General features: G+C 38.1%; 2 protein-coding genes and 1 long non-coding RNA gene across 11 annotated transcripts in view; 1 reads left to right on the top strand and 2 right to left on the bottom strand.

Moving 5' to 3' along the window:
• Window positions 1–23,045, top strand: LOC141378953 (uncharacterized). Of its 2 annotated transcripts, XR_012394785.1 has the most exons (4): window positions 1–75; window positions 18,525–18,757; window positions 19,041–19,272; window positions 21,600–23,045. It is a non-coding gene; the product is annotated as an uncharacterized lncRNA (long non-coding RNA). The 2 variants fall into 2 exon arrangements; XR_012394786.1 differs by lacking the exon at window positions 18,525–18,757 and having other exon boundaries at window positions 21,600–21,688.
• gstr (glutathione S-transferase rho) lies at window positions 755–6,100 on the bottom strand. Its single transcript, NM_001045060.2, is given in 6 exon segments — window positions 755–1,423; window positions 2,265–2,353; window positions 3,064–3,182; window positions 4,019–4,124; window positions 4,423–4,488; window positions 5,858–6,100. Coding segments are annotated over 6 exon segments (681 nt in total). The 5' UTR covers window positions 6,026–6,100; the 3' UTR covers window positions 755–1,290.
• fhod3a (formin homology 2 domain containing 3a) overlaps window positions 7,581–24,802 on the bottom strand; it is a 57,851-nt gene continuing 40,629 nt past the window's right edge. For 4 of the 8 annotated variants that reach the window (XM_021468221.2, XM_021468223.2, XM_021468224.2 and 1 more), the window contains 12 exons: window positions 24,206–24,553; window positions 21,529–22,358; window positions 20,148–20,306; window positions 19,101–19,283; window positions 15,108–15,227; window positions 14,862–15,023; window positions 14,596–14,786; window positions 14,249–14,453; window positions 13,010–13,033; window positions 12,049–12,244; window positions 11,650–11,808; window positions 7,581–10,507 (listed from right to left, as the gene is read on the bottom strand). In XM_021468221.2, coding sequence (XP_021323896.1) covers window positions 10,428–10,507; window positions 11,650–11,808; window positions 12,049–12,244; window positions 13,010–13,033; window positions 14,249–14,453; window positions 14,596–14,786; window positions 14,862–15,023; window positions 15,108–15,227; window positions 19,101–19,283; window positions 20,148–20,306; window positions 21,529–22,358; window positions 24,206–24,553 — 2,657 coding nt within the window. In that variant the 3' untranslated portion in view covers window positions 7,581–10,427. The remainder of the gene's footprint in view (window positions 10,508–11,649; window positions 11,809–12,048; window positions 12,245–13,009; window positions 13,034–14,248; window positions 14,454–14,595; window positions 14,787–14,861; window positions 15,024–15,107; window positions 15,228–19,100; window positions 19,284–20,147; window positions 20,307–21,528; window positions 22,359–24,205; window positions 24,554–24,802) is intronic. The other 4 variants (XM_021468222.2, XM_073931295.1, XM_073931296.1 and 1 more) reach the window with 1 other exon arrangement.

The raw sequence follows: 24,802 nt of genomic DNA, 5'->3' as shown, positions 1-24,802 counted from the left end.
GACGGTTAGACTCATGAATATTAATTAGGATAGATCCGAGGACGTGCGTGGAGCTCGATTCATATCACGCTACCGGTAAGTAAAAGTACTTATATTTTAATTTTATTTAGTTAAATATCAGTACAGACATATGTTCATGTTTAAATCCTCAGTATGTGCCGATGTGTCTCATTCGCTTAAAAATACTTAGGATATGTCAAGTAAAAGACAGATCAATGACAGAATTTCCTTTATTTATTTACTTGTTGATGAATGAACTAACATTAGTCAACATGTTTTGTGATTTATATAAAACAGAAACATTTTATTGATGGAAATTAGGGTGAATAGCTTGCCCACAAAAGAATGATAGGCCCACACAACAAAATAGACTGATAACATGCTAAATTCAGCATCACATTTGAACGTAAACCATTCATCTATGAAAGAAAACTTTAGTTTGTTTTAGTCATCTTTAATCGAAATCTGCCGGACAATCTTCTGCTCTGGAAAAGCAGTTAATAATCATGTAGAACTTTAATCATGTTAATGAGGCACAATAACAGCAAAGCGTTTAAAGGAATATTTTACCCAAAAATGAAAACTCTTATTATTTAAATGATGATATTTTGGAAACATGTAACCACTCACATGCAGAGTAGGAAAGAAAAAACAATGAAGTCATTGGTAACAGGTTTCCAACATTCTTCAAAGTCTCTTCTTTTGTGTTCAACATAGCAAAAGAACTCAAACTAGTTTGGAACAAGTAGGAGTATTTGGGTGAACTATCCCCTTCTGCAACACATCAATCTCAGCAGCACAATAGAACAGTTCAGGATCAAAATAGGCATCACAGGTGACCAGGTGTTATTGTGGAGCTAAATATCTGCATTTTCATGAGTATTTTTTGTCTTCTTAATGCTGTTACCATGAATGAGTTTAAAGCATGAACACAGTAGATAAGCTGCATGTCACTTATATATGGAAGACTGTGACTTTACATTTGATTATTCAATATATCTCTGTCTGACTACCGTCAAGACGTACCAAAAATATATATTTTTTTAAATTCTCTTTTTTTATTCTTTGTTTTGGCATTAATCAAGTTTGTTATACTTTATGCAGATATACTAAACTAGAACATCACTATTGTAAAAAAGCAAAACATTGCAATGTAATGTTTCCCAATATCATGCAGCGTTAACATGTTTATGCAGGAAATTAAATAAACCTCAATTTAATACAGTCGGTTAGTTTTGTGAAAGGGTAGTTTCTTCAGGAAGGCATTAAGGTGATGTTTCGTCCGGTTCCTCAGAGGCTCTTGAGAATGTCTTCACCCACCGGCTTCTCCAGCCACTCTGGAGGCCAGGAGGCTTTAATACTGGGCCGATCCTTCACCATCTCATAATACTCCATCAGTCTGGGACATCTCTCTTTAGGACACCTGACAGCACATCAAACATTAAACCGAATGAAACCGATCAAACATTAAACCAGTCGACTGAACCTTCACCCATCAGCATCAATCATTAAACTCTTTACTGATATCAGAAACGTCTGCTCGACCTTGTGCAGGATTTCTGCAGATTCATGCTAGTCAAATGTAAGACTTTTTAAAAACCATCATGCTAGAAATCACTGATTTATACAGGGCTAAATGCTAAGGGTCTTTGTTTTCAAATGGCCCAGTGGAAAATGTTTTTACCTGCTCAAATAAAAAAAATTAATGTAGTTATTTATTATTAATTTTAAAATAATGCAAATAAAGAAATAGTATAAATAATAATATTTAAAATATATATTATTTGCATATATTACATAATGCATAATGCCAGCCAAGTTTGACAAGACAAGTTTTAAAAACTCTAATAAACTAAATGCATGTGTAAAACCATGTGTGTGCCGGTCAGTGTCCTCAGCAGGCAGCTCTAAATACATGGAGAATGTTGAAACCAATGTTATTGTAAGGAAGATATTGACAAGTTAATAAATCAAAATATGTTCAAAGTGTTATTGAGATGGAGTGATTGGGTAGCTTTACATGGGCGTATGAAATTAAGACCTGTTTAAAATAATTCAAAACCCACAACACAATATTTCTGTGACACTTTTAAGGCCTAAAACTAGCTTTTGAAACATTTTAAGAGTTTTTAATACCCCGCAGACACCCTGTTCTGTCCATAGGTTATCATTAACACAAAACACTCTAACCAGTGTCTGTGGTCATAATGTGTCAAAGGTAATGTGGAATTTAACGTGTGAATGGAGATGAGATGTTCACTCACTGTAGTCGAGGGAAATATGCAATGACGGGGAAACAAACCACGTCGGCCATGCTGAAGTTCTTGCCAGCCAGATATGAGCCTTTACCCATCTGAAGAACCAATCAGAGTTGATGAGAGGAAAGTTGAACAGGCAAAGGGGCAGTTTCAGGGCTTATGGGATTTACAGTAGGACTGCATGATATTGCAGAAAAAAATCCACCAAACTAATAATGCAAAGCAATGCAATAACAGGATATATACACGAATCAGAGAGTGAAATTCAATACATACATACATATACATATTTATATATATATATATATATATATATATATATATATATATATATATATATATATATATATATATATATATATATATATGTATATATGTGTGTATATATGTGTGTGTATGTGTATATACACATACACACACATATACACACACACATATATATATATATATATATATATATATATATATATATATATATATATATATATATATATATTTTTTTTTTTTTTTTAAATCAACAGGTTTTAGATGTGCTTTTACCTCAGCCTAATATTGCCCTATTCTAATAACCATACATGAATGAAAAGATAATTTATTCAGATTTCATATGAAGCATAAATCTTAAATTTGAGACTGGTCTTAAATGATGAAAATCGCATGCATTTTAAATGCACTTTCAAAAATCCATTTTGCTTTAATAATGAGATTAATTTCCCAGATAACTAAATGAAGAGACTTCCTCTATTAGTCTCCAGAAGCTGACTTCTACATGTTATATGCGAGTGTCTAATAAACGCAAGCCCACCTTCTCCAGGTATCCCTCCCACAGCTTGAGCTCCTCAATCAGCTTCTCTTTATTCCTCTTCAGAGCAGATTCCAGTCTCTCTCCTTCAGGCACAAGCCAATCATAAAAGGCCACTTCGTCTGAAAACACACGATTTATATTCAATAAACTCCACGGGAACCAGAAGTTGCTGATGGCCGCTATTTTAGTCTGAAAATGTATTGAAATGTTAACTAGGGGGTGTGGTTTGTCCGTGAGCCCCGCCTCTCACCTTTCACTCAAAGCAAGCAAATGTGGGAGGGGCGTGGCTAAGCATATATCGCCCAATCAGATACAAATAGTCCATTTTTAATTCAAAACCAAATTAGTTCACCTTAGGACAAACAATGTGCGCTAGCAAAATAAACATTGCATATTTAGTTTTTATGCAGATGCATTGCAGATTTAAATGATTGCCAAATGGTAATAATCTATACAATAAAATAATTTGTTAATATTAGTTTTTAAAATACCATGTTAGCTCTGGTAGATTTAATAATATTAATTAATTATAATATTAGGATTTCAACAAGATATTAAGATTTTATGCAGAAAATAGGTTGCTTCATTTAGATTGCATTCATTTACTGCATGTTATTTATTGCCTTTTAGACTTAAGGACTTGCGCTGAGGAGTGCTTGTAAATTATGTATATATTATTGACCAATATTCATGTTAACTGAGTTGCAATAGTCTAGGCATGAAGATTTAAATGCATGTATTTTACATTTCACCATGTGCATGAAACATTAAATATTTACAGTACACATTTAATCCCATTGTAATAATATATGCGTCGTATTTCTCTGACCTATAGGAAGGATAGGGTATTTTTCAAGACATCGTATCGAAGTTGAAATTGCGGTATGGTGACGACACTAGTCCACACTTATTCTCATTTACTATATGAGCATGTGGAAGTGTTTAGCGCTCTTACACATCTTCTGCTGCAGGTTCTCGGTCTCAAACATGCGCTGGTAGACGAGCGCCATTTCAGCAGGATTGTCTGGGATCAGTCGAGTGCCTTGAGACTTAAACACACTCTACAAATAGACAAGAAGTCATTTATTAAAGAGTGATAATTACCTCTCCATCTATTTAAATATAACCACAACAAATATATGACTACTACTGCTCTACACTGTGTGTTCTGTTCAGTTATAATAGCACAAAACCGTCAAGCAAGCAAAGTAAACACATAAATACAGTGTGAAATCCTTTAGCTGGATTTAAACAGCATCTTCAGCAGGTTTAGTTGGAATAAAATACATTTTTAAAGATTTATTGATCATTTTTTTAATTAATAAGAACAATTTGAGTGTCATTATTATGTGTCATTACCTCCAGATAAAGGCACGCGGCGAAAGACTCGTTCACCACGATCTCTCCGTGCTTGAATGTTGGAAGCTGCAAAATAAAACAAGTGCATTATTGAAACCCCCCACATGACAAAATAGTGAATTATACAAAAATAATGTTGCGTTTTGTGAATGATGAAGTACTGGAATGATTCTGTTGTGCTAATTATACAGTTGCTATGGTAACACAAACAACTATAGTAATATAAACAGCCCAATCCTTTATTGTTCTACATCTACGCAAGTCATTCCAGAATTACTGGCACAACACATATAATCTACAGTAAACTGAATCCATCATTAATGTTGTATGTCTAAATGCAATGCAAAATGTCTAAAACCCCATCATCAGTTGTGTTATTATTTAATACACTCTGTGCATGCATTACCAGAGTAAAAGACACTTGCTGGAGCTCTCCTCTCATTATAATATATACATAATAATACACTTTACTATAGTGTTTACTATTAATCACGATGGTATTATTATTTTATATACATTTATACAGATATATGATATTCTGTGCATGCATTAGAGTTGCACACAGATCAGAAGCACGCCTTGTGGGGCTCCCCGTTTACAATAATATATACATAATGCACTTTACTATAGTATTTACTATAAAACACTGTAGTATTATTTTATACACACTCTGTGCATGCATTAGAGTTGCACCAGAGTAAAGGGAAGCTTTCCACAGCTCTATTCTCATTATAAAATACATAAAATCATACCTTAATACAGTTTTTATTGTAAGTCCTATAGTATTATGTTATACTGGCTCTGTGCATGCATTAGAGTAGCATCAGAGTAAAGGACACCTGCTGGAGCTCTATTATTACACTAATATATACACATGATAATACACTTTACTATAATAATCTCTGTAGTATGTTTTATACAGATTCTGTGCATGCATTAGAGTTGCTCCACAGTAAAAGGACGCCTTCTGAAGCTCTTCTCTTACTATAATATACTTCACTATAGTTTACATCACTATAGTATTATTATATACAAACTCTCTGCATGCATTAGAGTTGCACACGGATGCTGGATCTCTCCTTTAATACACACATTTTAATACACTTCACTAGAGCTAATAATTCATTGTAGTGTTATTTTATACAGATTCTGTGCATGCATTAAAGTTTTACCAGAGTTAAAGGACGCCTTCTGGAGCTCTCAGTTTAATATAATATACACATAATAACACACTTCACTATCATTTTACTGTAACTCATTATAGTTTTATTTTAAACAGACTCTGAGCATGCATTAGAGTTGCACCAGAGTAAAATGACACCTTCTGGAGTTCTCCTCTTACTACAATATGCATAATAGTACACTTTACTATCAGTCAGTATAGTGTTGTTTCCTACAGACTCTGTAGAGTTGCACACAGGTGCTGGAATCTCACCTGAGCTCTGGGATTGAGCGCCTTCACCTCCGGGCTCTGGTGCTCCTTCTTATCGAACGACAGCAGCTTGTGTTTGTAGCCCTGCAGCTGCTTCTCCTCCAGGGCGATCATCAGCCTCCAGCACGGCGGAGAGCCCGTGCCCCAGTACAGCAACATATTCTGCGCCATTCCGTGATATAATTAAGAGTTCAGCAACTGAGAAATACAGCCGTAACTCTGCAGAACACACTCCTGATTTAACTGCGTCACGCGGACTGTCTGGAGAAAAGAAGCGCGCTGGGGTTAAACTGGGCGGGGATTCGCCGCCTGCTGGCCGGAGGAGGAGCTGCAGCGGGCGGGGAGAGAAGCGGGCTAACGGCGCTCCACAGCTGAGTAGTGTATTATTATTTGCATGTTAGTTAATTAATTTCTAGCTACCATAATGATTGTAGATACATGTAAAGAACAAAAAATATGTAATATTATTTTATAAAAGAGATCATAAGATGATGAAAGTGAAGAAAGAAATGATGTTGATCATAACAGTCTGACTCTGTATTAAACATTCTGAGCATGCATTAGAGTTACACCAGAGTAAAGGACGCCTTCTGGAGCTTATTGTCTATATATATATATATATATATATATATATATATATATATATATATATATATATATATATATATATATATATATATATATATATATATATATATATATATATATATATATATATAATTTACTATAGTGCTGCACACAACTTATTTTTATTTTATTTTATTAAATAAAAACATCCTTAGGACATATAAAAGAGGAAGAAAAAATTGTAATAATACTACAAAATTAAATAAATAGAATAAAATGGGATAATAAGATGGAGAAAGAAAGGAGGTACCTTGATCATAACAACGGCTCTTTATTTAAGAAGTAAAGGCATGACCGGAGTCCATCTCTTTAGGAAAATTGTGTCTTTGGAGTCTCAGTTTGTTTTAATACAGTCAATATATACTGTAATTAGCATTAACATAGCATTAAATACTGTAAAAATATTGCTGCATTAATATTTTAGTTAATCATTTTAACTTACATCGATCAAACTGACTAAATAAATTAAGTTAAACTTCATTGTATAATTTAAAAATCTATAGTTAAAACCTGATTAACTTATTAAAATAAGTTGAATTATTATAAAAGCACATATATCTGTGTGTGTTAATAAACCATATAATCATAATTTGATGCATAAATTAACTAAATAAATAATAAGTTGTTAACGGTATTCACGATTACTTTTGTCTGATTACTTTAATAATACTTTAATATAATTGTTGAAATTAATAAGAGTTAAAAAGTATGGGAATGAATGAAAAAAAGTCAAATAAATTATGGATTTGCATAATAATCACAGGGCAGCACGATCGTCTCACAGTAAGAAGGTCGCTGGTTCAAGTCCCGGCTGGGTCAGTTGGTGTTTCTTTGTGGAGTTTGCATGTTCTCCATGTGTTGGCATGGTTTCCTCCAAACACATGCACTATAGGGGAATTAATCAACTAAACTAGCTGTAGTGTATGAGTGTGTGGATGTTTCCCAGAGATGGGTTGCAGCTGGAAGGGCATCCGCTGTGTAAAACATATGCTGGATTAGTTGGTGGTTCATTCCGCTGTGGCGACCTCTGATTAATAAAGGGACTAAGCTGAAATAGATGAATAATCACAGTGATTCAGCAATCAAACACTGAGAGCAGTCGGATTTCAGAAAGGCTTTTATTGCTGGGTGCGTCAACAAATGTGGATCAAAGTGGAAAACGTCTTTCAGTTCTGCAAAATAACTTCAGATACAGCATTTCCTACAGCTAATGAAGTAAAAACAGGTGAGCTGGTGATCTGTCTTCTGAAATAAAGGCATTCAAACTAAACAAACACTGTAAACTCAACTAGACGAGAGTCGAACACTTCTTCCTCTGTGCGTGTCCTTCATTATGGCTTCAGTTGTCTTAAATAAACACATACAGGAAAACACAACTACAATCAGACGAACATCACAAACAAAAGGGCATTTTTACAGTCTCTTCATCATCAAAAAATACTTTCACCTCTTTGTACATTTAGAGTCATTTTTGGAGATTCCCAGCTAACAAGTTTACGTTGTAAAAACATTCCCTCAACGTTCCCTTTAGGTTATATTGCTATTTTTTGGATGTTCAAAAAGATATAGGCCAGCACAATGGTTCAGTGGTTAGCACTGTGGCATCACATTATCTCTGGTTCGAGCCTCAGCTGGGTCAGTGTGTGTTTCTGTGTGGAGTTTGCATGTTCTCTCCGTGTTGGTGTGGGTTTCCTCCGGGTGCTCCGGTTTCCCCCACAGTCCAAACACATGCGCTATAGGGGAACTGATCAACTAAATTGGCCGTAGTGTATTAGTGTGTGTGTGTATGGGTGTTTCCCAGTACTGGGTTGCAGTTGAAAGGGCATCCGCTGTGTAAAACATATGCTGGAATAGTTAGCGGGTCATTCCGCTGTGGTGACCCCTGATAAATAAGGCAATAAGCTGAAGGAAAATCATTGAATGAATGAAAAAAGATTTAGAGGATAACGTTATTCAAATATTAATAGAGATTCAGATGTTATATTAATGTTGTCAGTGTGTTATACTTAAAACATTATTGGAACATTCTGTTTACATTATATTAATGTTCTAAAAACATTTCGCAAACATTCACATAAGCGTTAACATGTTTTTGTGTACATCTTGTTAGACAATGTATTGATGTTGATTTTTAGTTATAATAATGTTATTAAGGTCACTCTTTACAATTAAAGGTGAGCTGTTATGCAGAAATGACTTTTATTCATAGTTTAACCCCAGTGTGTGTGTCAGCAGTGTGTGAGTATCTCCAGCAGCCTCTAATGCTCAACATGAATGAATTGTGTTTGTTCTAATCAGACTTGATGCAGAAACACTGTGATTGACATTCTCTCTTTGTGCGTGTCATCAAAGGGGGAAAGCCCCGCCCACTATTACCCATCTTTTCCTCATTAGCATCTCCAGCAGCCCTGAGTGAGAAGCAGCCGTCTGTCCATTAGCCATCAGAGTGTTTGAGCTGCTGAAGATGATGTCAGCATAGACTAAGAGGATTACAGATGTGACCTGACCAGCACTGAGAACCTGTTTTGAATCAGCCACTATGCAGACACACAGGCATCTGTAGCTCCGCCCTCTTCTGAAAAGAGCACAATCTCATTTGAATTTAAAGTGATTGTAACCAAAATAGCACAGTTTGGATCAAAGCCTGAAAGGGTCAGTTTCAGAGAGCTGGAGAACACTAATACTATTTTACATCTCGTTAAAAAAAAAATCTGGTACACCTTGTTAGCTGGGAGAATGCATCTGATGTAGATCTCAATCTTTAGTCATATAAATCCTATATCATTATAAGGTGCAACACCACATGGTTTCATGAACCAACACCAAACTCCCCGAACATGCTGGACACTGACTGAAGAGTAAGAGCATACAGAACATGAGTGAGCTACAGTCAGTCTCTTTGTTTTCATAGTTCCTTCTGTGTCAAAGGCACATTAAAAGCCACTATAACACACTCAAACAGCCTAAAGTCTGCATTAAATCCAAATGTACAGTGTTGATTTTAGTAGCGCACATTATTAATCAATATTAGGTGAACAATAATCTGTGTCATATCATCTTCTGAATGAGAAACCTTTGTTTTGGTGATGCTCTGGAACAGCAGTCCTTCTTTGATGACTCTGATTGGGCGAATTATGCTAAGCCACGCCCCCTCCAACCATTAGCTTGCTGGAAGTGAAAGATAAGAGGCGGAGTTCAAAAATAAACCCCGCCCTCTGCTCAATATTCAGTTGTAAACACTGAAATTAAAGTCCGCAGCAACTTCCAGTTCTGGACTTTAATTAAAGGGCTAATTATGAATATTTATCTCACAGTTCTGAGGGAAATAAACTCAGAATTAAAAGATATAAACTTAGAATTATGAGATAGTCAGAATTGCTTGATTGTTTTGTGTGTGAACAAGCTTTTAAAGCATTTATTTACTTGCCTTTCGTCATGAAATGGGTCAAAACTCACAGACCCTCGTCATTAAAACTGATAGAAACATCACAGTCGGCATTTAAAAGCTGTTTCTCAGTTCTGGAACCTCAAAAATAAACCCTCTTTAGTGCTCTTATAAAGTTCTCTTGAACATTTTACAATAAATAATCCATTTAAATCTGACTGACTTAATAAAGTGATTCTAGTGAAGCCACGTTTCAATAATTCATCATTTCATAATGAATGAAGGGCCAAACCCTGACTTAGAGATTCAAAACATTTCATTGAACAAATCACACTGCAGAGAAGGCCTGGGATTGGCTGCTGAGGTGTGATGCAATGAGTGGGTGTGGCTTAGAATGGAACACACATTCTGGAGGCGGAGCTTTGCTCTATAAATGACCCATGAGCGGATTTTCTGCAGCTTTAAACACACTGTAGTTTGACTGTGTGTGGGTTCTGGGCGTCCTGAGATCGGTTCTGCTGAAGGCAAATGCATCAGTGTGTGTTCAGTCGGGACGTCCTGTTACACCGGCATGTCTGACGTGTCGAATCCCAGAGCTTGTGCTTCTTCTGGGGTCAAGCCGCCTTTCAGAGTCCTCCTCACTGAGACATGGAGAACAGCAAAACAGTGGAGATTCAGCTGCAGTCACTAAACTCACTGCTCATTGATTAGGACAATCTTGACATTTATATTGGAAAAAAGTTCTCAAAAAACCTGCATCTTAAGAATAAAATAATTATTTTTACCATTTTATTAAGTGAAGTCTATTCATAAACTAATATTAAGAGGATCACGTGCTTATGATTGAACACAGCTGGTCATTCATTACCCAATTTATCATTCACCAATCAGACCACAGCCATCTTCATTTTGAAGAATCCCCCCCTCCACCCCTACTCCTCATCCTTTCCTAGATGGGTGGCACGGTGGCCCAGTGGTTAGCACTGTTGCCTCACAGCAGGAACGTCACTGGTTCTAGTCCTTACCAAGCCAGCCGATGTTTCTGTGCGAGTTTACACGTCTTCCCGTGCTCACATGTGTTTCCCCCGGGTTCCCCGGTTTCCTCCCACCGTCAAAAAACATGCAGCTTAGGTTAATTGACTAATCCAGCACCATAGACATGCTGCTAGTCAGTAGTTATCTGTTAAGAGCGATCACTATCTGTTCATTAGCTACTACAGCAGGGGAGTTCTCCACATCTACCTGAGCTCAAACTCCCCTTTTGACCTGCAAACAGGAGGGAACCCCGGGCTTGAGGATCTTATGAGCTCAGGTCTCTCTCCCGGGAAAGCATGCCAAACACGCTTCATAATCAATCATCAGCTAAGGGTGAACTCTTGAAGTTGTTTTTCCTAAAATGTTAATTCTTGAACACTTTAATCTTGAGATTCAGAGTTTTATTTTTGTATTAATCTCTGTATAAATGTCCATCATTTTTCCTATTGTTTAATATCTTCCTTTTTAACCTATTATTGACGGTTTCGACTCTGTTGGCTATTTGTCAAACTGCTCTGAATACGCAGATTAAGGACTTTAGGGTCATTTTTTATTTTCCTCTTAGCTTAGGGCTCTTTCCAGAACCTTTACGCTCTCTGTTCCTCACTGGTGGAGCTCAGAGATCTCGATGATTATTCTAGATAAAAGCCTGAGGGATCATGTATGACACACAGCGCTGTTTCAGTAAGCTGTTGAATTGTTCTGTGTTGATCTGCTGATGTAGGTTAGTGTGTGTGATTTTACTGACGTGATTTTCTGTTTGCGCGTGAGCGTCGTCGTTCTCGCGGCTGCGCTCGCTCTCGGGGACTCTGAGTGGCTGATCGTACGATTCTCTCCATGATCTCATCCGCTGCGTCCTCGGTGTTTATCTGAGACTCTTCATTCACTGGAGCCCACGCACTGCGGCCTACACACACACACACACACACACACACACACACACGAGAGGGAGTTTTTGATTGAATGTTCAGCAATTGAAACTTGCTGGGGTGTGTCCGTGTTTGTGTGTGTGTGGGTTTATGTGAGTTTGTATGTGTGACTGTATGCTTGCATTGTTTGTGTGAGTTTGTAGTGTGTGTGTTTGTTTGTATCAGTGTGAGCTTATATAGTATGTTTGTGTGTGCATTAGTGTGAGTGTGTGTGTGACCTTGTGTTGCTCGTGTGCGTGTGCGTGTCCTCAGGTCTCTGGTTTTCAGCACCGCCGTCATCTGCTGGTGTTCGGCTGCATCTTCAGCGTCACACAAACCCTGCGGCTGCGACGGCTGTGGCTGTGGCTGCACCTGCATCTGCGGCCCTGCAGGAGGCGCACTACTGCTGCTGCTCACACACACACGACCTGCTGCCTGAACACACACAGTTTTAACAGTTAGAATCACCCTAGTTATAATCACTCAATGATTTAGCTTTATCATGAGTTTGTAATAATTATTATCATTATTATGTAATGTTTTATTTTTTTAATGTATTATTTATTTACATTTACATAAAATTAAGCATTAAAAATTTTATTTAAAAAAATTAATTAATAAATAGAAAAATGCATTAATAAATAGAAAAGTATACAAATAAAAATAAGTCAGTTTAACTACATAAAATCACATTAAAAATACAAATACTGCAAGGAAAATCAGTATATAAATAAGAATAAAAAAATACATAAAATAAATAAATATATATATATATATATATATATATATATATATATATATATATATATATATATATATATATATATATATATATATATATATATATTTTTTTTAGTTAGTAAATTGTTGTGATTAATTGCTGAAGTTTTTATCAGGATATTGGTCACAGCTGCAAAATAGTTATGTACTACTTAATATTCACAGTATTTATTTCCATGTTGCATTCATGCATGTTCATCATCACAATATATTATAATATTGAATATCAGCACACAGTTAGTAATAAAACGTTCAAATGCTACAATACATCAAACCACAGAGATTTCATACACAGACACAACAGGCCAATTCCAGACCAAAACACTGCCGCTCAACATACACAAGCTTATACAATGACAATGACACTCCGTTAGTGATGCTGAGCTTTAACATTCTGTTAATATTCTCTCACTCTCGTACCTCACTGTCCTCTTCATCATCAGTCTGTGGTGAGAAACACAAGTGAAGAATCAACAGACGACCTACAGCCTCCAACAGTGTGTCCTCATACTCTCTTCACAGATTAATCACAGCTCTAGCTCCGCCCACAACATGCAGAAATCTGGCCCCGCCCACATCACTGGATAGCCACAATGCAGAGGATATAGTGCTGAAGCCCCACCCACTGAATAATCAGTGGGTAAATAATCTCTAGCTCCTCCCACATCACTTATAAATCATGCTGTAACCACACACACTGAACATAACAGCGCTAGCCCCGCCCACAGAACTAAACAACCAGAACTCTAACCACACCCACAGCGCAGAGTATATAGAGGTGAAACCACACCCACTGAATAATCTAAACTCTAGCTCCTCCCACATCATTTACTATTCTATTTGTAACAACACACACTAAACATAACAGCACTAGCCCCGCCTACATCACTAAACAACCAGAACTCTAACCACACCCACAGCGCAGAGTATATAGAGGTGAAACCACACCCACCAAATAAGCAGCTGCCTAGCCCCGCCCACACCACTCAATAATCAGAGCTGTAACCACACACACTGAACATAACAGCGCTAGCCCCGCCCACAGAACTAAACAACCAGAACTCTAACCACACCCACAGTGCAGAGTATATAGAGGTGAAACCACACCTTTTGAATAATCTAAACTCTAGCTCCTCCCTCATCATTTATTATCCTATCTGTAACCTCACACACTGAATATAACAGTGCTAGCCCCGCCCAAATAACAAACAATCAGAACTCTAACCACACCCACAGCGCAGAGTATATAGAGGTGAAACCACACCCACCAAATAACAGATGTCTAGCCCCGCCCACACCACTCAATATACAAGCTGTAACCACACAAACTGAACATAACAGCGCTAGCCCCGCCCAAATAACAAACAATCAGAACTCTAACCACACCCACAGCGCAGAGTATATAGAGGTGAAACCACACCCACCAAATAACAGATGTCTAGCCCCGCCCACACCACTCAATATACAAGCTGTAACCACACACACTGAACATAACAGTGCTAGCTCCGCCCACATCAGTGAACAGCCAATACTCTAACCACACCCACAGTGCATAGTATATAGAAGTGAAACCACACCCACAGAATAATCTGAACTCTGGCGTAATTTGAATTATTAATGAAGGACTGTAACATGACTGTGAATGTGTGTGTGTGAGACCTGTGTGTTGACGTCGGTGATCATCTTCCCGCGAGTCTTGTTCCTCTCTCTGTGATCGGCTCGTTTCTGCTTCTGCTGCAGGACTCGCTCTCGTGTGGTTCGATACTCCAGAGCGAACTCACTGATGATCTTACTGAAGCGCGTCACGCTGATCTCCCGCACGCTGTACGCCGGCTGACCCAGGAACAGCAGGAACGAGTGGAACCTGAAACATCAATCAACACTCATTCAAACATCCTGACTGCGCGTCGGCCATGTTTGTAGTTGTTTACACTTTTCACCCAGGGTTTGTAGTTCTAATGATATGGTGGGTAATATTAGCAGTCAGAGTATGGTCTGCTCATCACCTGTTCATGATGCGGCGGTGCACGATCTTCAGGATGATGATCCTCTCTGCGCACTCCTTCAGGAAGTCCGACATCTTCTGCTTCAGCACCGGCTTCATCTCGTGCTTGGCGATCACCTTCAGGTGGTCCCATGATGCTTTGCAGCGCCGCTCCATCAGAGTCAGGTTCTCCTGCAGCTGCTCGAAATCCACCTGCACACCACAACCACAGAGTCACTCACAGTCTATGCATGAGTGTGTGTGTGTGTGTGTGTGTGTTTGTTGTACCTTGGCCGAGCGTGTGATGGCGCCAATCTCAGAGTACAGGTCAGTGGTGTCGCTGCAGTTCTCCAGCACGGCGCTGCAGACGTGATGCAGCAGAGACTGTTTGTGCACCGTGTCCTTCACCTCCGGAACCTTCTCCAGATAGTTCAGATCGAAGCCCTTGGCCTGCACACACCAGCATCAGCTACACTTACTGTCATCACATGAGTGTGTGTGTGTGTGTGTGTGTGTGTGTGTGTGGAGTCTCACGTTTGAGCCGTTCAGGAAGTTCCCGATGGCCAGCAGAGTGGACAGAATGTATCTCAGTGTTTTGTTTTTCTCCAGCTGATCCATGCCCTCCTTCAGGTCCTGTAGAGGCTCGGCCACTTCCTGTCAGACCGAACACACTGCATCAGTTTAGACTGTTCCATTTCTGAATGCTTTACTGTAGACTCTTACATAGTGGAATGCTCCATGTGAAGTCTGCATGGGCTCAGATCTCCTCATACTGATTTAGTTTTCTCTCATTGTTAGCTGTGTGCTGATCACTTCATCTGTGCGTGTCATTAAGAGCAAAAGCATTAGTTTGCCTTTCTAATCTTTCATGGAAATCTGAAAATGCACTTCCTGTTTTTTTCAGTTAAATTGTCAGATTAAGTATATCTTAGTAAGTGGGCGTGGCTAACATCCTTAACCACGCCCTCCAGCTGTCAGTTTTGACATCAAACAGAAATGGTGAACAGGAGGAGTCTGTAAGGTTCTAGTAACTCTCCACAAACCCTTTTACTTATCTGTCTGAATGACACGCCCATTTTTCTACATCCAATCAGCTCACAGTAAAAAAACAAGCCACGCCCACTGTTTTCTCATTTAATATTCTGTTTCTCTAGGAACAGCGACGCAATATGATGTCGCAGCTTCAGGTTCATGTGGACTTTAAGAATATTCCATTTTTAAATTTAAGAATGTTGCATTTTAGAATATTCCAATTTAGAATGTTTAATTTTAGAATTTAGGAATGTTGCATTTTGGAATATTCCATTTTAGAATGTTGCATTATGGAATATTCCATTTTAGAATGTTGCATTATGGAATATTCCATTTTAGAATGTTGCATTTTAAAATTTAAGAATGTTGCATTTTAGAAAATTCCAATTTAGAATGTTTAATTTTAGGATTTAGGAATGTTGCATTTTGGAATATTCCATTTTAGAATGTTGCATTTTGGAATATTCCATTTTAGAATGTTGCATTTTGGAATATTCCATTTTAGAATGTTGCATTTTGGAATATTCCATTTTAGAATGTTGCATTTTGGAATATTCCATTTTAGAATGTTGCATTTTGGAATATTCTATTTTGGAATGTTGTATTTTGGAATATTCCATTTTAGAATGTTGCATTTTAAAATTTAGAATGTTGCATTTTGGAATATTCCGTTTTAGAATGTTCCATTCTAGAATTTAAGAATGTTGCATTTTGGAATATTCCATTTTAGAATGTTGCATTGTGGAATATTCCATTTTAGAATGTTCCTTTTCAGAATATTCCATTTTAGAATGTTTAATTTTAGAATGCTAATTATATATTGTGTAGGTGTGTGTGTGTATGCATGTACAGTGTGTGCATGTAAATGCATATGTAAGGACTATTGTGTGTGTGATTGTGTAGATATATGCGCGTACATGTATGCTTTTATCTGAGTCTGTATTTCTTGTTTATTTTTGCTTTATTTGTCTATACATTTGTTTATTTGCTTTATTTTTCAATGCTTGTTTGTTTGTTTGTGAAGTGCTTTGAGTTCTATGTATGTAGGAAAAGTGCAATAAAATGTATTGTTATTTTATTATTTTAGATTGCTAATTAAAGAATGTTGCATTTTGGAATGTTCCATTTTAGAAAGCTCCATTTGCGACTGCGTGATGACATCACAGATGGAGTGTAGCTTCTGTGGTGCAGATTGAAGTGCAGGACAGGATCTTCATCCATTTGCATCAGGCCCGGATTAAGAACTCAGGGGCCCCTGGGCACATTATCTTGTAAGGCCCCCTACCTGGCCGCACCCCTATAGTTGAATTTAAAAAATAAGAATAATTTAATAATTTTTAAATAAAATGAATCTATAATTTGTTGCCCACATATTTAAATAAATGATAGGCCTATATAGTACATATGTATTTATAGTCTGCAAAGATTTTAATTATTTTTCAAAGCATTAAATAAAAATACTAATAAAACTACACACACACACACACACACACACATATATATATATATATCAGTTCAGTTCAGCTTTATTTGTATAGCGCTTTTACAATGTAGATTGTGTCAAAGCAGCTTCACATAAATGGTCATAGTAACTGGAACAGTGTGGTTCAGTATATATATATATATATATATATATATATATATTTTTTTTAAGGATATTTTAGTGTATTGCTTTTACAAACTTATAAAGCATATTATTGCCATGGCATATAACGCACAATGCTTCTCCAATCCAGTTCTATGAATCTGAGTTCTATGAATCTGAGTCTTTCATAATACAAACACTAATTTACTGTCTCTCTCCTCCTCTCCCTGTATTTTCTCTACTCTTCTCGTGATGAAGACTTGATTATAAACCTAAAAGTATCCGAAATCACACACACACTATACCTCTTCTCTCCCGTCTCTCTCCTCTTCTGGGCCTCTCTCTCTCTCTCTCTCTCTCTCTCTCTCTCTCTCTCTCTCTCTCTCTCTCTCTCTCTTTCTGTCTGTCTCTCACACGATGAATCCAGTCCGCGCTGCGCTGCCGTTAGCCTCCTCCGCCTGGTTAATGCTAGCCACTCATCATTTAAAGTTAACGTCTTCTTCTGTACCCTCTTTCTCCTGATCACGGGTCTGTTTAAAGAAGGTGTGTATGGAAAATGCCTCAATAAAGATGCCTCCTCTCCTCTTTTTCTCGCGTTTGCTAAATCCACTTGTCCACTCATTTTTGATCTATGACAGATATAACGTTACACTACAGTCCGCTCAGTTTAGTGCGGGTTATTACAAAACTGACGTTTCCGCGCTTGACCAATTACAGCATTCTGTTTAGTTAAAGAAAGAAAGGCAATTTAAATATAATAATAATATTAATATGTGATCGCGATTTTTTTGCTCAGAGGAAATACAGTTGTCTGAGCAATAGAGTTTTTGAAGAGAGGGAGGCGCGGCAGGCGCCTATAATAAGGCTAAACATTATTAAATACCCACGAGACACTTGTGACTTTATATCACATTTGCACTATTTTTTAAAAAAATGTGTCTTTCCTGTTAAAAATAAATATATTTCCAATCTGATATGTAATGGGGAGAAAAAAAAGTAGCACGAGTTCAACTGATGGTGGATTCGAACCGATGTTAGGATAATCGCGTCAAAAGATGATACCGTGTGCCTTACAAGGTGCGCCACTCCGACTGTATTATTTGTCGACTCTTTACTCATCTTGTCTCTATCAATCAGGCACCGATGGGCGTAAACCCTGAATAGCTTAGTCCAACTAGATGCGCTATTTGCAATTAGCCTAAAAAGACATTCCGAAATTGTCTTTTTTTCTCCCCCCTCGCAGGGGCCCCTGGTGCGCACGGGCCCCTGGGCCTGTGCCCATAAGGCCCATTGGTTAATCCGGCCCTGATTTGCATGTGATTGTCTGTTCTCAGATGGAGGGAAAACAAATGTGTTTCTGGTTATTGGAGTCTTTTGTTTGGAGCACATGACGTTCCTCTCCATTAAGAGCACTCAAACATCTCCTGCGTCAGAGGAGAAGATAAAACACGGAAAACCTGAGGAATGCTCTGAGCGCTAAATGGAAAAAGACGGAGAGCCTGAGATGCTTTTGACTTGAAGCTCTTTGGCATGTTGAAATGTGTTGTTGGCCGTCAGCACATCTGCTGTAAGATCTCCATGAACAGTTCATCATCACCAACACACATTCATCACACTCTTCTGTGTGTTTCTGCACAGTTTTTGATGTTTATTTATTTTTAGATACAATATAAATGTATATAATATATATATGATACAAATTATAGATCAAATATAAAAATATCTATGCAACACGATTATTTTGTATAGTTTTTTCTCCATGTTTGGATGTGTGTAATACTTCCTCTTTAAGTCCTTTTCAAAATATTGATATTAGTATTCATTTTAGATATTAATATTGTATTTTACAGGATGCAACAATTGAATGAAAAGTGAGAGTGAAGAAATGTCTAATGTGGATTCTGCTTGACCTTTTCCGTGGCCTCGTAGTCGAGTTTGAAGGCCCAGAGCTGCAGTCGAGCCGAGAGTTCGCTGATGGAGGAGAGGGTCAGGAGGAACTGCTCTGCGCTGCCCAGAGGAACATCCGGATTGGCCAGCTGAGCTTCCTGGATCCTCTGAGTCTCCTCTGCTGTGGGAATCATGGTCAGGATTTTCTGCAGCACACACAGACAGAGTTGGAGAATGGGTTAAAAGTTTCACACAGAATATTCTAAAATGTAGTGTTAAACTGAATTTAACAAAATGTAACTTTCTATAATGAAGAGTTCTGAAATGACACAATGTAGCATTCTAAAACAAAGATTTCTAGACTGACAAGAGGCTCTAAAAAACTGCTATTAATCGAAATTAAACATCCTTAAATATAGTTCTAAATTGAAAAATTGTAACGTTCTAAAGAAATGGTTGTAAATCAACAAAATATAAGATTGTAAATGGAACATTCTGAAATGTAACAATTCTAAAACGACCAAACGGAACATTCTGAAATGTAACAATTCTAAAACGACCAAACCGAACATTCTGAAATGTAACAATTCTAAAACCACCAAACGGAACATTCTGAAATGTAACAATTCTAAAACCACCAAACGGAACATTCTTAAAAGTAACAATTCAAAAACGACCAAACGGAACATTCTGAAATGTAACAATTTAAAAACAACCAAATGGAACATTCTGAATTGTTACAATTCTAAAACCACCAAACGGAACATTCTGAAATGTAACAATTCAACAACAACCAAACGGAACAACGGAACATTCTGAAATGTAAAAATTCAAAAACGACCAAACAGATCATTCAGAAATGTAACAATTCAAAGACAACCACATGGAACATTGTTTTGTTTACAATATTACAATTTGTCGATTTAGAATGCTACATTATAAAATGTTACATTTTGGCATTTTTACAGAAGATTATGAAACATTGAAAAGTGTAACAATCCGAAAAGGACCATATGTAACATTCTATAATGCTAACACTGTAAATTGCTGAGTAGTGTGAGTCTGCGCACCTCAATGCCCTCTTTGTTGAGCGCGTACTCATCGAAGTTGACGATGGCAGTTTTGATGGTGCGCGGCGGAGGAAGAACTGTCAGGCCGATGTTGATGGAGTTACTGCGTTTGGAGTCTAAAACAATGATCTCTGGACGCTTCCCGTCTGCTGCTGCTTTCTGTTTAACACACACACACACACACACATAATCAGTGTTTTTAACTGCATTACACTCATTATAGTGATTCCGAATACAGAAGAGTTCAGTGAGTCAGATATTACTCCTTATGAATGAATTCAGCCACTGAACTGATTCAAGTCAACAATTCAACGGTTTATTTTTTAGCAGCAAACACTGTCAATGTCTTCACAATGTTTTTCATAATTAATTACAACCTTAAAATGAGAACATTTAATTACAAACTATAAGACAAACAGATGAGTGAGATTCAACAAGTTAGTCAAGTGTTAGTTGATCCAGTGAATTGATTCATATGACTGAATCATATATTTTTAGATTAAGTTATTCAGCTTATATGAGTCAAATATTAGCTCACAAATTGGACTGAGTGAGAAAACAAGATTGATTCAAAGTTAAAGATCTGAGTGATTCACTAAAGCATTGTTCATAAGAGTCAAATGTTACTTCAAAAGTTAGATTCAGTTGGATTGAGTAAGATAACAGAATTAATTCATGGTTCATATGAGTCAAATTGTAGTTCAGAAATGTGATTGAATGAGAAGACAAGATTTATTCAAAGTCAAATAACTGAGCCATTAACTAAAGCATCGTTCTTAAGAGTCAAGTATTGCTAGAATCAATGAGCACATTTTAAACCAAACCATAATCAATAAAGTATTAGCTCAATAATTAATTTAAATTATGAATCAAATGCACAAATTTAAAAACGTATATTTCACTACAACTGTATGAACAAAAGAGTCAGATTCAGTAAGTGAATCAGTTGAAATGAATCAAAACACACAGATCTAAAGCATCATTCATAAGAGTCAAATGTTCTTTAAAAGTTAGAATTAATTGGACTGAGTGAGAAAACAAGATTGATTCAAAGTCAAAGATAAGTGATTCGTTAAGTGATTCGTTAAGTAATTCGATAAGTGATTTGTGATTCGATGAAGCATCGTTCATAAGAGTCAAATGTTACTACATTCAATGAGTTCATATTGGACCAAACCAAAACAATCATTCTTTTTGAGCAAATCAGTAAAGTATTAGCTCAATTATTTATATAAATTATGAATCATCTGCTTTAAAACAAAATGTATATTTCACCACACACCGTTATGAACAAAAGAGTCAGATTTATTGAGTCAGATATTCAAAACACGCAGAGCTTCATTTGTTTTACTGATTATACTGAGCGAATATTCGTGCTCACCTTAGCGACAGGCATCTCTTTGGATTTGCTCTCAAACAGATGTTCAAGTTTAGCGGTGTCGATTTTGACAGGTTCGAGTCTGGACCACAGCGACTCCTGGCTGCGCTTGTGGTTCCGGTAGATCCAGTCTGCAGGCTGAACTTCACTCCAGAACAGTCGGATGGTCTTCTTCTTCTTCTGGAAGAGTGGAAGCTCCGCCTTCATCTCCGGAGGGGGCGGAGCCTGGTTGGAGAAGCAGGGAGGGGGCGGAGGCACACGTATGCTGAAGACGGGAGGGGGCGGAGGACAGCCGAACATAGGGGGCGGAGCCGGGAGGTTAAAGGGGCAGGGTGGGGGAGGAGGGGGCGGAGCCTGAAGGTCTCCAGAGCTATATAAACTCCCAGAATCCAACACATCCTGATCATCTTCATCTCCTAAATCAGTGAAGTCGATATCACCGATACGCAGATCTCTCGGACTCGCCATCAGCTGATCCCAAATACAGTCTGACTCCTTCTTCGGTGGTGGTGGAGGAGGAGGAGGAGGCAGATCCTGCAATTCTATTGGTGGAGAGGTCAAACCTTTCACCACGTCCCCGAAGCGCTCAGCGAACGCCCGAACGTTACTCTGGGTCTCCTGCTTCTTGTCTGCTTCGGTGTTTTCGTCCGGCGCTGTCGCTGAATCTTCGTCCGGTTCTTTCTCTTCTCCGTCTGCCTCCTTATCCTCCGCCAGCTCTTCATCCTCATCCTCGTCCTCCTCGCAGGGCTTTTTGCTCTGAGAGTACAGCATGTCCAGCATGAAGAGTTTGCTGTCCAGGATCTTGTGTCGCTGTTCATTCACGTTCCACTGACCTGCAGAAACACAGAGCGACCACGTTTACATGGACATCAGGAATGGAATTACTTGCCTTAAAGGGTCACGAAACCCCAAAACACATTTGTTGAGATGTTGACAGTCATATAAGTGTCCCTAAACACAGTATTAGGACACACACATTTCCCTAATAGGTCAAAATTGGCGTAAATTACTTGTTATTTTACTGTTATCACAGCGATTATATCCTTATGTACATTCCAGCATGGAGACTAGATGTCTGTACTGGCAAGTACAACGTGACATCTTTGAGTTTCCAGCATTCATTTGTGAGTAAGACTTGATTCGAACCAATCAGCGCGCTCTATTGTGAATGAGGTGCAACTTCATTAATATGCGTGATCGCTTTGAAGGCTGTTTTCACCTGTTACAGTGTTCAGAGGGACGCCACGTTGTGTTGCCAACCGTAATTAAAACAAGTGAAAGAAGAATTGTTCGGAGATATGGGCTGTCAGTGTTGTGTTTATAAATGTGCTGCATTGAAGGTTTTGTTGTCCTTTCCCGCTATGAGAGCGCAGCTGGACTCAAGTGTGGATTACAGTAGTGTGCTAACATGCGTCAACAATACGTTAGTAAGCAACATTTTTTACTAGAGAGCTTTTTGCATCTGGAAATGATGAAATTTGCTGCTCGTCTCCTTTTAATAAAGACGCGGCTCCAGCTGGTGTTGGTTGTTCTGTCTCTACAGATTTGGTAAGTGTGTGATCAGTGTCTTTGTTTATGTTTATTCAGATTAAGTTAGTTGGTATGGTCAGCAGTACTCTTTCAGTTTTTAAAGACAGACTATAGTCAAAATGATTTACTTACTAAAGTTTACAGTACGTTAATATCACTGCAATATTATGGACTGAAAGATCCACGGTAAATGCTGCTCTCACAATGTAAACATGTAAACACTGCAATCAATTACCGTCATGTAGGATTTTCGCCAGGATTTTGTGACAGGATAGTCTATTCACACACGGCTGTTTGATGCTTTTCTCTTAAAACAACACTCTTCCAGCAGTTCCTTGCATCCAATATCTCATTTTTTTGCCAGGGGGCATGCATGAAATGTTCCTGAATGAAAGTGAAAGTGACAAACTGCAGTTAAAGTCGACAAACTAAGAATGAAACACAAAATTACATAAAACTCCTGAGGAAATAGCGTGGCAATGATGCTAATCGTATTGTGTGCTGTAACATGTTAAACGGGATCATGAAAGGAAAACACCTTCATCATATTATGCTCTTATTCAGATTAAGGCAAATAAATCAATGACTGATGTCCATGTAAACATCCCTGTCCATCTATCCTGTGTCTGTGTTTGTGTTGCTGCAGTGAAACTCATACTGAAACTCCCCTTTTCTTGCAAACCCTTCCCTCTTTCGCCACTCCCACCTAAATAGAGCTGGGCTCATCCACTTTTTTCAAACTAGAGGTGTTCATGCATGCCCCCCAGGACAAACGAGATATTGGATATGAGGAACTGCTGGAAGAGTGTAGTTTTAATGGATTTTTAATGGGGAAAAACTCTGCATTTTGTGATGCTGGTGTCTGTGGTCCTTTATTGACTCGGTAGGTGCAGAGAATAGTGTCAAACCACCGTGTGTATGGACTATCCTGTCGCAAAATGCAGTAATAGTTTGATTGCAGTGTAATGCCACTTAAATCAGCATACTCCACGTCTTAATTCATTTCTGTTTAGTTCGATTATGACCTTAATCAAATAAAAATCATCAAAAACCTGTTTACTGTGAACATTTCCTGAATCTGTTCAACCTCATCAATATTTGACAAAGAAATAAATTCACATGAGGGTGAATAACTGTGGCTGTGTATCACCTGTGTCTGCGGCGCCTGCATTGAGTCGATCTTCTCTCTCTAGCGTGCTGCTGGCGGAGGATATGCTGGACGCAGAGCAGTTGTCTTTCTCGTTCACTTCTTCATTCTGTCGCTCTTTATCGCTCAGTATTCCACTGTCCTCCGCTTCTCCATCCGGCGCTTCCCGCTCAGACTCCTCCTCCTCCTCTGCCACCTGTTCCTCAGCTGCGCTCACTTCCGGTTCAGCACTCACTCCCTCTTCTACTTCCTCCTCTACTTCCTCTTCTACTTCCTCCTCTGCTTCTTCTGTGGGCTTTTTCTCCTCGGGTTCTAGATCAGCCTCTGCTTCCGGTTCTAGATCATTAGTGTCTGTGGAGAAATCAGCATGCTGATGAGGCAGTGTGTAATATGCAAATGTGTTTAATCATGTGACTTCAGGTAAGACGCTACAGATAAACGGGGTAAATACATTTAAACTAATATTCATCACCATACTCCTCCGGCTGACTGATGACACTTTAACAAATGCTGGGTTACTATAACCCAATTCTGGGTGCAATACAGACTAAACCAGCAGCTGGGTTATTTTCTTGAATTCAGTTTATAGGACCAAATTTA

Source organism: Danio rerio, chromosome 19 (assembly GCF_049306965.1).
Source record: "Danio rerio strain Tuebingen ecotype United States chromosome 19, GRCz12tu, whole genome shotgun sequence".
Taxonomy (NCBI): Eukaryota; Metazoa; Chordata; class Actinopteri; order Cypriniformes; family Danionidae; genus Danio; species Danio rerio.
The sequence above is the reverse complement of the archived record's forward strand: the minus strand, read 5'-3'. Positions and strand labels throughout refer to the sequence as shown.